The sequence below is a fragment of the Bison bison genome, unplaced genomic scaffold, assembly GCF_000754665.1.
Source record: "Bison bison bison isolate TAMUID 2011002044 unplaced genomic scaffold, Bison_UMD1.0 scf7180017864291, whole genome shotgun sequence".
In the NCBI taxonomy this organism is placed as follows: Eukaryota; Metazoa; Chordata; class Mammalia; order Artiodactyla; family Bovidae; genus Bison; species Bison bison.
Genome location: NW_011494863.1, coordinates 8,437,138 through 8,451,266, shown reverse-complemented (window position 1 = coordinate 8,451,266; position 14,129 = coordinate 8,437,138). Strand labels below are relative to the sequence as shown.

Here is a 14,129-nt window from a genome sequence, read left to right as displayed (position 1 = left end):
AATCAACTACACTTCAATTTTTAAACATTGTTTTGCATAATAAAAAAATTTTTAAGATGTACAGATAAATCATGGTATATTCACACAATGGACTATAATAGAGAAATGACAACATACTTGCTACTTGTGACAACATGGGTTAATCTCAAAACACAACAAAACCAATTTGTACTCCACCCTCCAAAAAGAAAATTACACAGTCCCATGTTCTCATCAAGTTACTCCCTTCAGTCTTTTGTCTAAACTTTTGACATTGGCTCTTATCAAGGTCACACTATGCATATCTTCCCAAGTCAGTGGGCAATTGTTTCCTCATTCCTGACTTCTCTGCAGCACTTGAAATGGTTTATACACCTTCTTTTCTGAAGTACTTAGTGTCCTTGACTCTGGATTGCCACAGTCTGCTGATTTATTCCTCACTTGTTGGCTAGGTTTTTGGCAATTGCTTCTTTTCTAGTTCCCTGAGTCTTTCTCCTCTATCAGAACTATTAAATGATCTAGGTCTTGAATCCTCAGCCCTTTTCTTCTATCTAATTACTCTCCAGTGGTGCTTTCTTCAAATCCCTGGTGTAAGTAGCACCTATAAGCCAATGATTCCCATGTTAGTATTTTGTGGGACTTTTCCTTGGAGTCTGGATTTCTTTTCTGAGCTTCAGACTCATCATCTATTCAACAGCTCTATCTGGGTACCTAAGACGCAGCTCAAAACTAACACAGGGAAGAGAGAGTTCTTTATTTTGACAATGAACCTGTTCCTCCTCAGATCTCCCTCTTCAGTGAATGACATTATTATTTATCAAGTGCTCAGGCGGACAGTCTAGGAGTCATTATTTATTTCACTCTTTCTTCTTGCCAAGGGGTAGGCACGTTTTCTGAGCAAGGCCAGTTGGATTCCCTCCCAGGATTCTGAACCTTGAGTAGGTGACGCAAGGTTAGAAAATTGGCTACAGCTGACTCATCCCAGCTGAGACAGCCTGTCCGTTAGTTCCTGCCATCTAGAGTCCCAGAGCTGCCTCTGTCCCTCACCCTCCTGAGACCTACTTCTTCAAGCTTTACTTCTGATAACTATGTAAGCTACCCCATATCCTTCCAATGAATCTCTCTTGAACTTAGATTTTCTAATATCTCCGTGTGTTGATTGTAACTAAGGACTCCTTTTTAATACTGAGGAGTAAATGAATGAGTGAATGTTTGCATTATAAAGACCTAGTTTCTCGGCCATTAGTCAGCCAACAACTATATGGAACAATTATTATGTGTTGGCCACACAATAACACTGTTTTTTGCTAAGTTCATCTTCAGGAACTACTCCATTCTTCCACACCTACCCGAGTTCATCAGGGCCAAATCTAAGGAAAATTTCTTCCTATGACAACACTGGATAATTCAGGATTATCTCCCCTTTACAGGGCCCTTAATTTAATCATCTCTCTTCCTAAGTTAACAAAGCTGACAGTGGTTAAAGAAATTAGGAGACATTTTAGTCAGTTATATCGTATGGCAATAGGAAAAGAGTCCAGTGTGAACTGAACTCAACTTTGATTTGTTTAAGAGGGAACAGGGAGGATCGTGAGCTGGGGCTCAAAAGAGTCAGAAAGGTGAAAACCTACAAAAACTGGGAAGGTGGAGTTGGTCCATGTGAAACGCATCTGGTTTGTTAAATGATGCTACGTAGGGAAGTTGGGCTCCTCCCTTCCCACAGAGGCTGAGAGAAGGAGCGCTAGCTTGAGGGGTTGGTGGGGGAACAAAGAGTAAGTTTTCACGGCATACTTGAGTTTTCTCAGCAAAGCATTTTAGGGGGCTGGGGTCATTCTAGGATGAGGCTTTGAGCTGTTAGAAACAATGCCAGTATTTAGTTGAAGTTTTTAGAGGGCAAGGTTGAGGCCTAGCTGAGAAAAGGGCTTAGAGGAGCCTGGCTAGAGAGCTAGATCAGGAGAGAACCATCACCACCAGGTGGGCCCAGTGTAATCACAAGCATCCTTAGAAGATGGAAGAGGAAGGCGGAAAGTCAGAGGGTTGAAGATGGAAACAGCGGCCATGAACCAAGACTCACAGGAAGCTTCAGGACGCTGGAAAAGTAAGGAAAACAAATTTTCTGATAGGGCCTCCAGAAGGAGGCCGACAGCTTGGATTTTAGCTCAGTTAAGACTGAGTTTGCACTTCTAACCTCCAAAATTGTAAGATAATACATTTGTGTGTTTTTTAATTTATATTCTTTTAAATTTATATTTTTGTATTTATGAAATACAAAAATTTATATTCTTTTAATGAGGGAAAATTCATTTATAGTGAATGCACAAATATTAAGTGTAAAATATAATGAACTTTGACAAATATATATTCTCATATGAGCAACACCACAGTAAAGATAATAGAACCTCTCAATCACTCACTTTTCTACTACTTCTAGTTAATCTAGTAATCTAGTTAATACTACCTTCTAGTTAATCTCTACATTCCATAGGTAATTGTTGTTCTGATTAGTTTTGTCTGTTTGTGAACTTTCAGTGCAAATAACTGTGCAGGGCAAAAGAAAAATAATGTTTCATTATACTATGAAAATAGCTTTAACCTCAAATTCTTTGATTCATGTTGTTTTAAACCACTAAGTTTGTGGTAATTTGGTGTTGTTTTTGTGTGGTAATTTGTTAAAGCATAACTCACTGACTCGATGGACGTGAGTCTGAGTGAACTCCGGGAGTTGGTGACGGACAGGGAGGCCTGGCGTGCTGCGATTCATGGGGTCTCAAAGAGTCGGACACGACTGAGCAACTGAACTGAAATATAACTATAGTTATAAAGATAACTATTACAATTACTTCTGAGAGATGACATATGGGTATTTATTATTTTCATTAGAACTTTCTGTATTTTATACCAAAACATTTATTTTATAGTCAAAGAAACTGAGTTAAGTTTTTAGAACAAAAGACTTTGTAATGCCCAAGCCAGCTCATGTTCAGGCACATTTGTCCACCTGAGAAATTTTAGAATCATTTCTGGCCATGGGGGAAGGGAGTCATTTCATTTCTGGGAGGGGCCTCAGAGTTGTTTGTTTAAAGCTGTTGTTAAACATTTACTGTGTCTGAGATGCTTTATATACATGTTCTTACTCATAAGTAGTACCTTCTGCTGTGGAGATTGCTGTCATTCCCGATTATAGATGAAGAAACCAAGCAAAACACAAAATGTAAATTGCTTCATTTACATAGTTAGCAAGAGGTGAGACGGATTCAAACTCCGGTCCCTCTGACCTCAGGGCCAACAAAGAACCTGGAACAGGCACGACAATATGGGGCTGTTAGTGAGTGCGGGAGAGGTGGCAGAGGCGTGATGGGAAAAGAGCGAGGAAACACAGGAGGCAGAAGCCTAGTCCCGCTGCTAATTCACTTTGGCCGTTCATTCATTTGCTGATGCAACAGAGATTTATTCAGCCCTTCCTGTGAGGTGGCCACCATTACTGTAAGGAGCAGGAGAGTGAACAGTGGACAGACCTGCCTTATGGAGTTTGTATTCTTGTGGGGTGTGGAGAATGAGCGACAAAATCAATCGAATTTCCTTACATATTTTGTAAGAGTCTCCCAAGATGTCTGTAGGGGAGGGGAGAGTTCAGCAGGAAGAGCAGGGGCTTTGAAGTCCGGATTCCTGGGTTTGAGTCCTGGCTGTGAGACTCTGGGGAATGGCTTAACCTCTCTCAGCCTCCGTTTCTCTGGGTGTAAAATGGGAAAAATAATATTTATCCACATAGGTTGCTGGGATGAATACATAACATCATATCTGTAAAACCCAAAGTAATAGGAGCTATTATGTTGATGCCAGGACTCTGAAGGCCACTCTGCGTTCTCAGGGTCTCTGATCTGTGACGGGTGCCAGGGCTCTGAGTCACACAGGATGGAGTCTGGTTCCAGGGAACCCATTCATGCGGCTGTGTTGAGCCATCTCCCAGGGCTCCCTTTTCGCACTCCCAGGACAAATGGTCCTTTTCACTTAATACAGACAATCTCCTCTCCTCATTTCCTGAAACCACATGCGGACCCTTGGGAGTTCACAGGAACAGGAGAGCCAGGCTAGGAGAGCAGAGGGAGCAGCTGTGTGCAGCTGCAGGCTTAATTCCAATTAACAAAAGCCACCTGGGGATCTGCTGTGCTGGGCAGGTCTGGGGCCATTGGTTCTCGGGTATGGGTTGCCAAGGCTTTGTTAGAGGCCCCTGGGGAGGGGCTCAAGGGAAGAATGTATTTGCTTTTCTTGGATACCAGCCCTGAATGGCAGCCTTCACTTTCTAACATAACCTTTATCTGATGACCGTGTTCTGGGTGGGGCCAACTCTTTGGAGGCTGGGGAGGTTGGATTTTAATTCATCAGGTTCTTCCACTCTTAACACTGCTGCTCCCGGATTAGTGACCTTCCTCCCCTGAAACCCATATGTGCACGCAGACCGCCCATGCACTTCTCACAGTTGATATATTCATTGCCTCCTGATTAATAGCAGCCTCTCATAGTTATTGGTAATGTGTGGGTGAGCAAGTCTCTCTGCTTGTGCTCACCACTGCATCTCCACAGTATGGATCTGTGTTACAATGAGGGTCCCCGGAGTGAGCAAATACAAGATGCCCATTTAAAAACTTACTCATTATCTGAATTTCTATTTTAGTTAAAAATGTCCTGTATGATACTTGGGACATATACCAAAAGGTACTGGTGATTTATCAGAAATTCAAATCTAATTGTGCATCCTGGATTGTGTCTGGCAACCCTAATTATGAATTGTGGTGCTCAGGAAATCTATACATGAAAGAAGGAATGAATGGGACCCATGCATCATCAAATACAGACATTTTACTGGAAGTGCACACTGTTAGGAGTGGTCATTTCAAGGTGATAGGATTATTGGAGAGTTTTCATTTTTCAATGTGTTCTTCTGTTTTTCAAGTTGCCATGAGCGGAAACATTTTCAAAGGTAATATGTGTATGTTTATATTAGTATATTCATAAGCCAACTTCTTAACATTAGTGTAAAGCCTCCTTGTGTTTTCTTTCATCCCGAAAACCAGAATTTTCTGAACATCCCCAGAGGACAAGGACATTTTGAGCATCCATGAGAAGATTATTATAAGTAGTATTGACAGGCCTACAGAGCATATCAGCAAAACAGACTACATAAATGGGTACAGAGGAGTTTTTTAAAGAAAATATTGCTGTAATTTTATCATATGATGCTTCTTAAGAAAACCAGCTCCTGAAGTTCTGGGGATGTAAAGCTCAGTCTAGTTAAACCAGGACATAAAAATCTTGATTAAATTGTATATAACACACTGGAGATATTTTTTTCTTTGATTCACAAAATAAATGTGGGGAAAAAAAAGCATAAGCTTTTATAGGGAATGAGTTGGCATGTGAGTGCCACCATACAGACAACCTGCCCTGATGCTGTGGGGCCAAGTACCCTTCAAAGTTGTCTTTTGGGGTCCACGCTGGCTGTTGGTGATGGGCACGTTCAGAATGCTATAACTTAATGGAGCAAGGAAAGTAAGAACTACCATTTGTAACATACTATGTTCTGGGCAGTGGGCATAGCTCTTGACCACACTTCATTCACAGAAACAACCAAATTGCACACATTAACCCATTCTAACAATGGGACTTAAGAATTTTGAAGTAAGTTACTCATAACCACACCTCCTGAAATATTACAAGGTACTTAAGAGCTGTGCAAAGAGGCACTTAATTCACTATGCTACACTGATTAAGGCATTTATTAGAAGGAATAAAGATGCTTTCTGAAGACTTATCTCAAGGTTTGAAGGACAAAAGGGCCGCTCTCTGTTTAGGAATGCCCCTCCCAGTTTCCAGTACTGAATGTGGCACTAGAATCATGGGATAAGGAGTCTCTCCTCTCTTCTATCAGTGTTAGTGGTGCCCCAGGTTCTAACGCAGGATTCAGTGTCAGGGTGAGAAGAAGGGCAGAGTAGAATATATGTCCTGTTATCACATTCACGGAGAAGAGAATGTCGTCTAGAATGACACCAAGTAAGCAAAGCAAAATCTATAACCTTTGGCCAGCTTCAAGTCTTATAACACTCATGTTATTTAAAAAGAGGGGAACTGAGTGAAATCAGCTTGGCCTACTCGGCAATGAGAGACAAGCATGAGAGAGTAAAATGCTAAGTGTGTCCTTATGAAGGGTTCCTGCTCTTAAAAGAAGAAAATTAGCTGCTTGAACTTTTGAAAAAGGACAGTGTGACTCTGAACAAAGGGAGGCTCATCATTGTGAAGAGAGAGGAAAAAGGCAATTTGATGATTGTTAAGGATGGGAAAGAAAGAGCTGCATCCATTGAACTCTTTACATGGCAGCATTGTGAATAGGCCAGTCTAAATTACTGATTAAATACACTGAAGCTGTATTTAAAATTAACTTCCCTATGTCTGAGAAGTGCATAAACCCTAATAGACCTATTTCCAAGTCACATACAACCATCTTCTTTTCAACTGCAGCACAGAGGCTTTCAGCAAATTGTGTATAAAGTGAGCTGTATTAATCAAAGATGGAGACAGGCTTTTATGCACTGATTCCTCCGGAGAATCTCCCTAAACACACAGTGACATTTTAATGATTTTTCCATTAGTATTCTCTAACTAAAAAGGGGGGGGGAAGTTTTTTTTTCCTTCACTAGTAAGTAAGAACTGCTTGGTATGCATATTTAAATAACAGTCATACTGAAGAACTGGCTCTTAATATAATGGATGCATTAAAATATAGAGGAAAATGAGCCAGCCACATAAAGACCTTGAAGTAATAGATAATGCAAGCCTCTCTGCCATTTTCTAAGCCTTGGATTATGATAATGGCTTTGAGAGCAGATCAGTCATGTAATGCCTAGCTACTGACATAAATTAGCTCCAGTTGTGTTAAAGCTGGTTTGAGGAGAAAGGCAGCACCTATCTTTTTCCCACTCATGGGTGCGTATATGGCTGCTTAAGAAGTAGGCTGCAAGGAAATCAGGTTGCTTGCCCATCACTTTAAGGAGAAGGCGCTTTGTACAAGTCCTAACAATCAACTTCATGTCCACCAGCGATGCCATACTTCACACTCAAAGTCCCTGCCCCACAATTATGGGGAAAAAGATGTAATGAGTGAGAAAACATCTGAACTCATTCCTTGTCAGCCTATTAAATGACAGTGCTTTCAACAGCAGTCCCCAAACTGTTTGGCACCAGGGACCAGTTTGGGGTTGCTTAGTCACTTCTGACTCTTTGTGGCCCTATGGACCATAGCCCACCAGGCTCCTCTGTTCATGGGATTCTCCAGGCAAGAATACTGGAGTGGGTTGCCATGCCCTCTTCCAGGGGAATCCTCCTGACCCAAGGATCGAACCCAGGTTATCTGCCAGCAAAGAAGCCCAGGAACTGGTTTAGTAGAAGACAATTTTTCCACAGATGGGGGTGGGGGGAAATGGTTTGGGGAAGATTCAAGCATCGTTTGGTTCATGCTCCTATGAGAATCTAATGCCGCTGCTGATCTGTCGGGGGAGGAGCTCCCAGTAATGTGCGCAGTGGGGAGTGGCTATAAATACAGGTGAGGCCCACTCACCTCCTGCTGTGTGGCCCTGTTCCTAACCAGGGGTTGGGGACCCCCGCTTTAAAAGAATACTGACCTCAAGGACAAGGGGATATACAGCAACTGAACAGTATTTATAACAATTTTGTTTCTTTAGAAAAGACAAACCAAGGTGAATGAAAGTCCCACGAAGATCCTAATGAGGGTTTTGCAAATGCACATGTAGAAATCAGGGTGTGTTTATGTAACAGGGTTGGGGTGAAGGCAGGACTGTCCCATTAAATGTCCAGGAAAACCACTCACCACAAATTAACCAGGAAAGGGTGCTCCAGTCCCTGCATGATCTGGAGCTCCTTGAAGACATTCCTCACTTCGTTTCGCTCCACGCACTTCTGTTTGTTCATGTACTTCATCGCATACATCTTCTTGGTATCATTCTTCTGTACGATGCAGACCTAATGGTGCCAGCCGGAGTGAGAACGTGGTTAGGGAGGTGATGGATTGTGGGCATGAGACAGCGCAAGACTGGTGAGCACCGCTTGGAGGCCCTGTCATGTGCAAATTCTCTGATGTTAAAGTTGCCACCTAGCTCTGATTTCTTTTTCCTTCCTCTGTACCAAGTCAATTTCTAAATCTCTCCTTTCTCGAACAAGTTTGCTTGTTTTTGCTTTTGGGGATTTTTAAGACAACATATTGGGCGAAAATAACTTCCTCCATGTCAGGAATCTTCAAATAACAAATGACATTTTTATTCAGATTTTAATGAGTGAAATGGACATGGCTCAATGTTAAGATGAACAATATTGTGCAAAGAACTTCTTTTAGCAACCACAAGTGATATAACCAAAAAGGGCTTGAAGCACTGGGGAAAACACAATGATGTCCATGTTTATAAAATTCTTTAAGAGGTTCATATAATGCCAGATAAAGTCGACAGCAGGTGTTCTAAAATGCAAGTTCAATATGAAATATGAGATATTGTTATGTTTGTCTCCACAAAGAAACTAATCGGGATTTGAATCTGGAAGTTTCTTATAAAAAATTAGACTGAATGTATATGTTTTATGGTAGGTTTTTTTTTTTTTTTTTTTACAGTAGGTCTTTAAAAAAGAAAAAATATGGTACAACTGGGGAAAACAGAAATCAGCTTCTATCCTTCATGGAAAGATTTAATTCTTACACTGACAAGATAACTGTTACTGAAGATACTGGTACAATTTGAAAATGATTATGAAACCTTACTCTTCCTGTTACCATAGAGAAAGTGTGAAACTCCAGGGAGTAAACTGATTTGTCTTTGAGATAATTCTGAAAGCATACATGTTTGTTATGTAGCTGCCTGTCACATACTTTGTTCAAAGTGTGGTAATACTTTTATAAAAACGCATTATAAAAACACCTCATATTTATTGTAGTCCCAGTAACTCATCTGAACATTCTTGGGCTCTCTGAGCTATATACTCTGCTAGTGGTTAATCATTTTGGTTCTTACCTTCCCGAAACTGCCTTTTCCAATGGCTCGCAAAATTTCAAAGTGGTCAAAGTTGACTGTAAAACAAAAAGAACATCGTGAGTAATTCAGTTGCTCTTTAGTAACTAATGAGTAATATATAAAGATTGAACTAAACTTAAGTACCTTATGTAAACAACATTCTAGACTACTTTAACGTGACCATTCATTCATCTGTAGACATTTCTTGAACACTTAATCACAGGGCTTCGTACTAGGGGCTATAGAAATAATAGAGTAGAAATTGAGTCTCTACTTTTCGGAGACTGTGGTCCAGTGAGGGCTCCATAGAGAGACTCTGATGGATTAAATAGTCACTAAATGAATGGACAATTAAAACTCTCACTGAATGTTAAGAAGGACAGATGCCGTGGGGATCTAAGTGTGTATAACAGGGGTTTCACGTAGGTGGCCAAAGACCTGGTCCTCTGTGCATACATTGCCACTAAGGGTCTGCACTTTAAAAATCTTCTCCTTGTCTGTTTCTCATTACAACCACTCTTTCATGTGTCAAAATGATTTCAATTTTCCCAAGTAGGAAGCTATTACCCATGTAAGTTTATAGAATGAGTTGATCCCCAAGGCATAAATATCTAACAGAGGAGGATAAATATGAGCATTAAAGTCTATTTTATAAAATTCATTTGAAGTTGAGAAGATCTTTTGCATCCGCCATTTAAATATTCCACCCTGAGGGAATTCCTGGCAGTCCAGTGCTTAGGATTCATTGCTTCCACTGAAGGGGACTCGGGTTTGATCCCTGATTACAGAATTAAGATCCCACATGACGTGGACCCCCCGCAAAAAAAAATCCCATTTCCACCCCTTAGCTTTAAATGGAGTATAATCTATAAAAATATTAAATCACTATGTTGTATACTTGAAACTAAAACATTTTAAAGCAACTATATGTCAATTAAAAAAAAATTTCCTTCCAGGACTCAGAAGCAATAAATATTTAGTTTATGATAGCATGGTCTCTTGGTTCAGTGCTCAAGAAATGCTTGGTGAAAAGAACAAAGCATAGATTCTTCCAGAAAGGTGACAAGCTTTGGTTATGTGCCTTGATGACCTTGAGAAAATGTCCACTATCTTTCCTGGTTTTTGAAATAAGGATTTAGATAAGTTAAATTTCAAATGAGGGCTTTTAAGAATTAAATCAGAAAAAATTGCAAAATACTAAAAGGTTCTATTCTTCTCTTTAAAAGACATGATTTATTGATTTCAAAATTAATCAGATTAGCTCCTTTTGAAGGAAAGACAGATGAGTAACAGAACCACCACTCATCTTCCAAGCTTTCTCAAGGTTGACATATTTTTATAATGTGACTTCATAATCATTACTTAACACAAAACTCACTTTATTTCAGCCAAAAAAAGAGCCATTTAATCATGTGAGACAGCATGTCTATCACAAATAATTCTGGATTTAACCTGAAAAAAATGGTATAACTCTGATAAATGACAAACTATTTTTTAATATTTTATTGAATTATAGTCAATAGAGTTAGGCACGACTGAGCGACTTTACTTTCACTTTTCACTTTCATGCATTGGAGAAGGAAATGGCAACCCACTCCAGTATTCTTGCCTGGAGAATTCCAGGGACGGTGGAGTCTGGCGGGCTGCCGTCTGTGGGGTCGCACAGAGTCAGACATGACTGAAGCGACTTAGCAGCAGCAGCAGCAAAGTGTCATGTTAATTTCTCCTATACAGCAGTATGATTCAGTTGTGCATCTCTCTATATTTTTCATATTTTTTCTATTATGGTTTATCACATAATACTGAATGTAGTATCCTGTACTGCAGTAGGACCTTGTTGTTTATCCATTTTATATAAAATAGCTTGTATCTGCTAATCCCAAACTCCCAATTTATCCCTCCCACTCCTACTCTTCCCTCTTGGCAACCACAAGTCTGTTCTCTCTGTCTGAATCTGTTTCTCTTTCATAAATATGTTCATTTATATCACTTTTTAAAGATTCTACATAAAAGTGATATCATATGATCGTCTTTGTCTGACTTCACTTAGTCTGATATATAGTCCATCCATGTTTCTGCAGATGGCATCATTTCATTCTTTTTTAAACCTGAGTAATACTCCATCGTATAAGTATACCACATCTTCTTTATCCAGTCCTCTGTCAGTGGACATTTAGATTGTTTCCATGTCTTGACTATTGTAAATAGTGCTGCTATGAACATAAGGTTGCCTATATCTTTTAGAACTATAGTTTTGTCCGGATAAATGCCCAGGCATGGGATTGCTGGATCATATGGCAAATCTGTATTTTGAGGAACCGTTGTACTGTTTTCCATAGAGGCTGCACCAATTTATATTGCCACCAGTAGTGTAAGAGAGTTCCTTTTTTCGCCACACCCTCTGTAGCATTTGTTGTTTATAGCTGTTCAGTCACCAACTTGTGTCCAGTTCTCTGCTACTCCGTGAACCACAGCATGCCAGGCTTCCCTGTTTTTCACTATTTCCCTGAGTTTGCTCAAATTCATGTCCATTGAGTCAGTGATGCCATCCAAACATCTTATAGTCCATCGCCCTCTTCTCCTCTTGCCCTCAGTCTTTCCCAGCATTAGAGTCTTTTCCAGTGAATTAGCTCTTCACATAAATAAACTTTTTAATAATGGCCATTCTGGCTGGTTTTTAGTCTCTCCTTGTAGTTCTGATTTGCATTTGTCTAACAACCAGTCCATTCTGAAGGAGATCAGTCCTGGGTGTTCTTTGGAAGGAATGATGCTAAAGCTGAAACTCCAATACTTTGGCCACCTCATGCGAAGAGTTGACTCATTGGAAAAAACTCTGATGCTGGGAGGGATTGGGGGCAGGAGGAGAAGGGGACGACAGAGGATGGGATGGCTGGATGGCATCACCGACTTGATGGACAAGAGTTTGGGTGAACTCTGGGAGTTGGTGATGGACAGGGAGGCCTGGTGTGGTGCGATTCATGGGGTTGCAAAGAGTCGGACACGACTGAGCGACTGAACTGAATAATTAGTGATGATGAGCACCTTGATACGTTCCTATAGGACATTTGTATGTCTTTGTTGGAGAAATGTCTATTAATGTCTTCTGTCCATTTTTTGATTGGGTTGTTTGGTTTTTTTGTTGTTGAGTTGTACAAGCTGTTTGTGTATTTTGGAAATTAAGCCCTTGTCGGTTGCATTGTTTACAAATATTTTCTTCTAGTCTGTAGGCTGTCTTTTTGTTTTGTTTATGGTTTCCTTTGCTGTGCAAAACTTTGTAAGTTTGATTAAGTCCCATTTGCTTATTTTTGCTTTTATTTCTGCTGTCTTGGGAGACTGTCTTAAAACACTGGTACAGTTTATGTCAGAGGATGTTTTCCCTATGTTCTCTTCTAGGAGTTTTACGATGTCTTGTCTTACACTTAAGTCTTTAAGCCTGAATGACAAATTCTGAGTGTTTATTTTCTCATCTGTTAAAAAAAAAAAAAAAAAGGACTGACCCTTCTAGACAAGAAAATACCCTTTTATATGGAAAAATGCTAATAAAACTATTTACTTAAGTCATTCACTTGACTATGTTATTTCCCAAACTCCTTGGTTCTGAGTTTATTTGCTACATGAGAAACTCTGTGAGGGCAGAGATTATATGTTGCTTAGTAATCTTTGTTTCACCTTTGTTTTCCTGGCAACTCATGGTAGTAAAAAGCATTAAAAAATCAAATGGGATAGAGTAGATAAGAAAATAACAAAAATGTCTTAAATGTAGTTACAGTAGTATTGACTCTGAAACTTTTGTTTTGGTTTTGCATAACGTGTATAGATGGATACGTACTGTATCAAGAGGTAATTTTTTGTCTATATTTTAATATGACTTGTCACATAAATTGAAAAACTCTTTTATAAGTTTCCTCTTAAGTTTCAAATTGAAATAACCAATGCAATGATTTCCTTACACTCATTACGTGAAGCTGAGTTAGACTTCATGAACTACATAAGTGTTAAAAAAAACAAATCAAGATTTATTTGCAAGCCCAAGATTTCACCTCTAGCAAATCTAGTAACTCACAGTGGTTCCTTCATGTACAGCCTAGCTTAAAATGTTGTGATGATGTTTTGCATCTCCAAGTATTAATATATAGCAGATACCTAGAAGTATGAGCTTCCATTGTGATATTAATCCATTTCATGAACCTTGTCTCTTTATAAGCCATTTTAAGCTTTAATGAAAATAATAAAGGATTAGATGCTAGTTTACTGATAAATTTCTACTAGCAGAACTGTCAATTAATGTCAGGTTAAGTCCCAGAAAAGTGACAATTTTAAAATTTTAGAGAAACTGCATCTTATTTATGCCTTTATTTCTAGTTAATCAAAGAAAGAACTGACTCCAGTCTGATGCCATAGTGCCTAAAGTCACTTCCCTGAATAATAATACACCCAATAACTGAGAGAAGCCAAAAACAGGTTGAAAGCGAATGGAAAATAAGCTCTTATACTATCCATGTAGTTGTCCAACAGCATTACTAATTTGAAGGAAGGCTGATGGAAAAGGCAACCAAGCCTCAAAATTCAGACAAAATGGGAGAGGTGACGTCAGAACTGTGGATTATATTGTCAACAGAAATCCTATTATAGGCATGTAGGGTTTGCCTTAAAGGAGTATGGGACAGCATATCCACTGTGTGCTTAAAAGTTTGGTCAACCTGTACAGTATTACCTAACAGATAACAAGTGGCCCACAAGCCACAGTGGGCCTGCAACTTGTTTTTGTACCTCCTGTGAGCTACGATTGGTTCTACATTTTTAAAGGATTTTAAAAATAATATTTACAAAAAGTTTGCCAACCCCTGAGATTAAAAACAGTTTCTGGAGACAGAATATCCATGTTCAAATTCCAGCTCCTACACTTAATAGTTGTGCAATCCCGGCAATTTACTTTTATGCTCTGTTTCTTCATCAGTAAAATAGGGATGAAAATAATATATACCTCATAGGGTTTGTAGCAAGATGAAATGAGTACGTATGTAAAGTACTTAGAATATGAACTGGAACTAATTACTTTTACTAGTACTGCTGCTGCTGCTG

The 14,129-nt window shown here is 39.4% G+C and overlaps 1 protein-coding gene across 1 annotated transcript in view; it reads right to left on the bottom strand.

Annotated features, from left to right (window-relative positions):
• Positions 1-14,129, bottom strand: part of STK32A (serine/threonine kinase 32A) — a 131,354-nt gene that overhangs the window by 83,278 nt on the left and 33,947 nt on the right. The window contains exons 3-4 of the mRNA XM_010850474.1: positions 9,048-9,103; positions 7,859-8,010 (exon numbers count right to left, since the gene is read on the bottom strand). Of these exons, the coding sequence (XP_010848776.1) occupies positions 7,859-8,010; positions 9,048-9,103 (208 nt within the window). The remainder of the gene's footprint in view (positions 1-7,858; positions 8,011-9,047; positions 9,104-14,129) is intronic.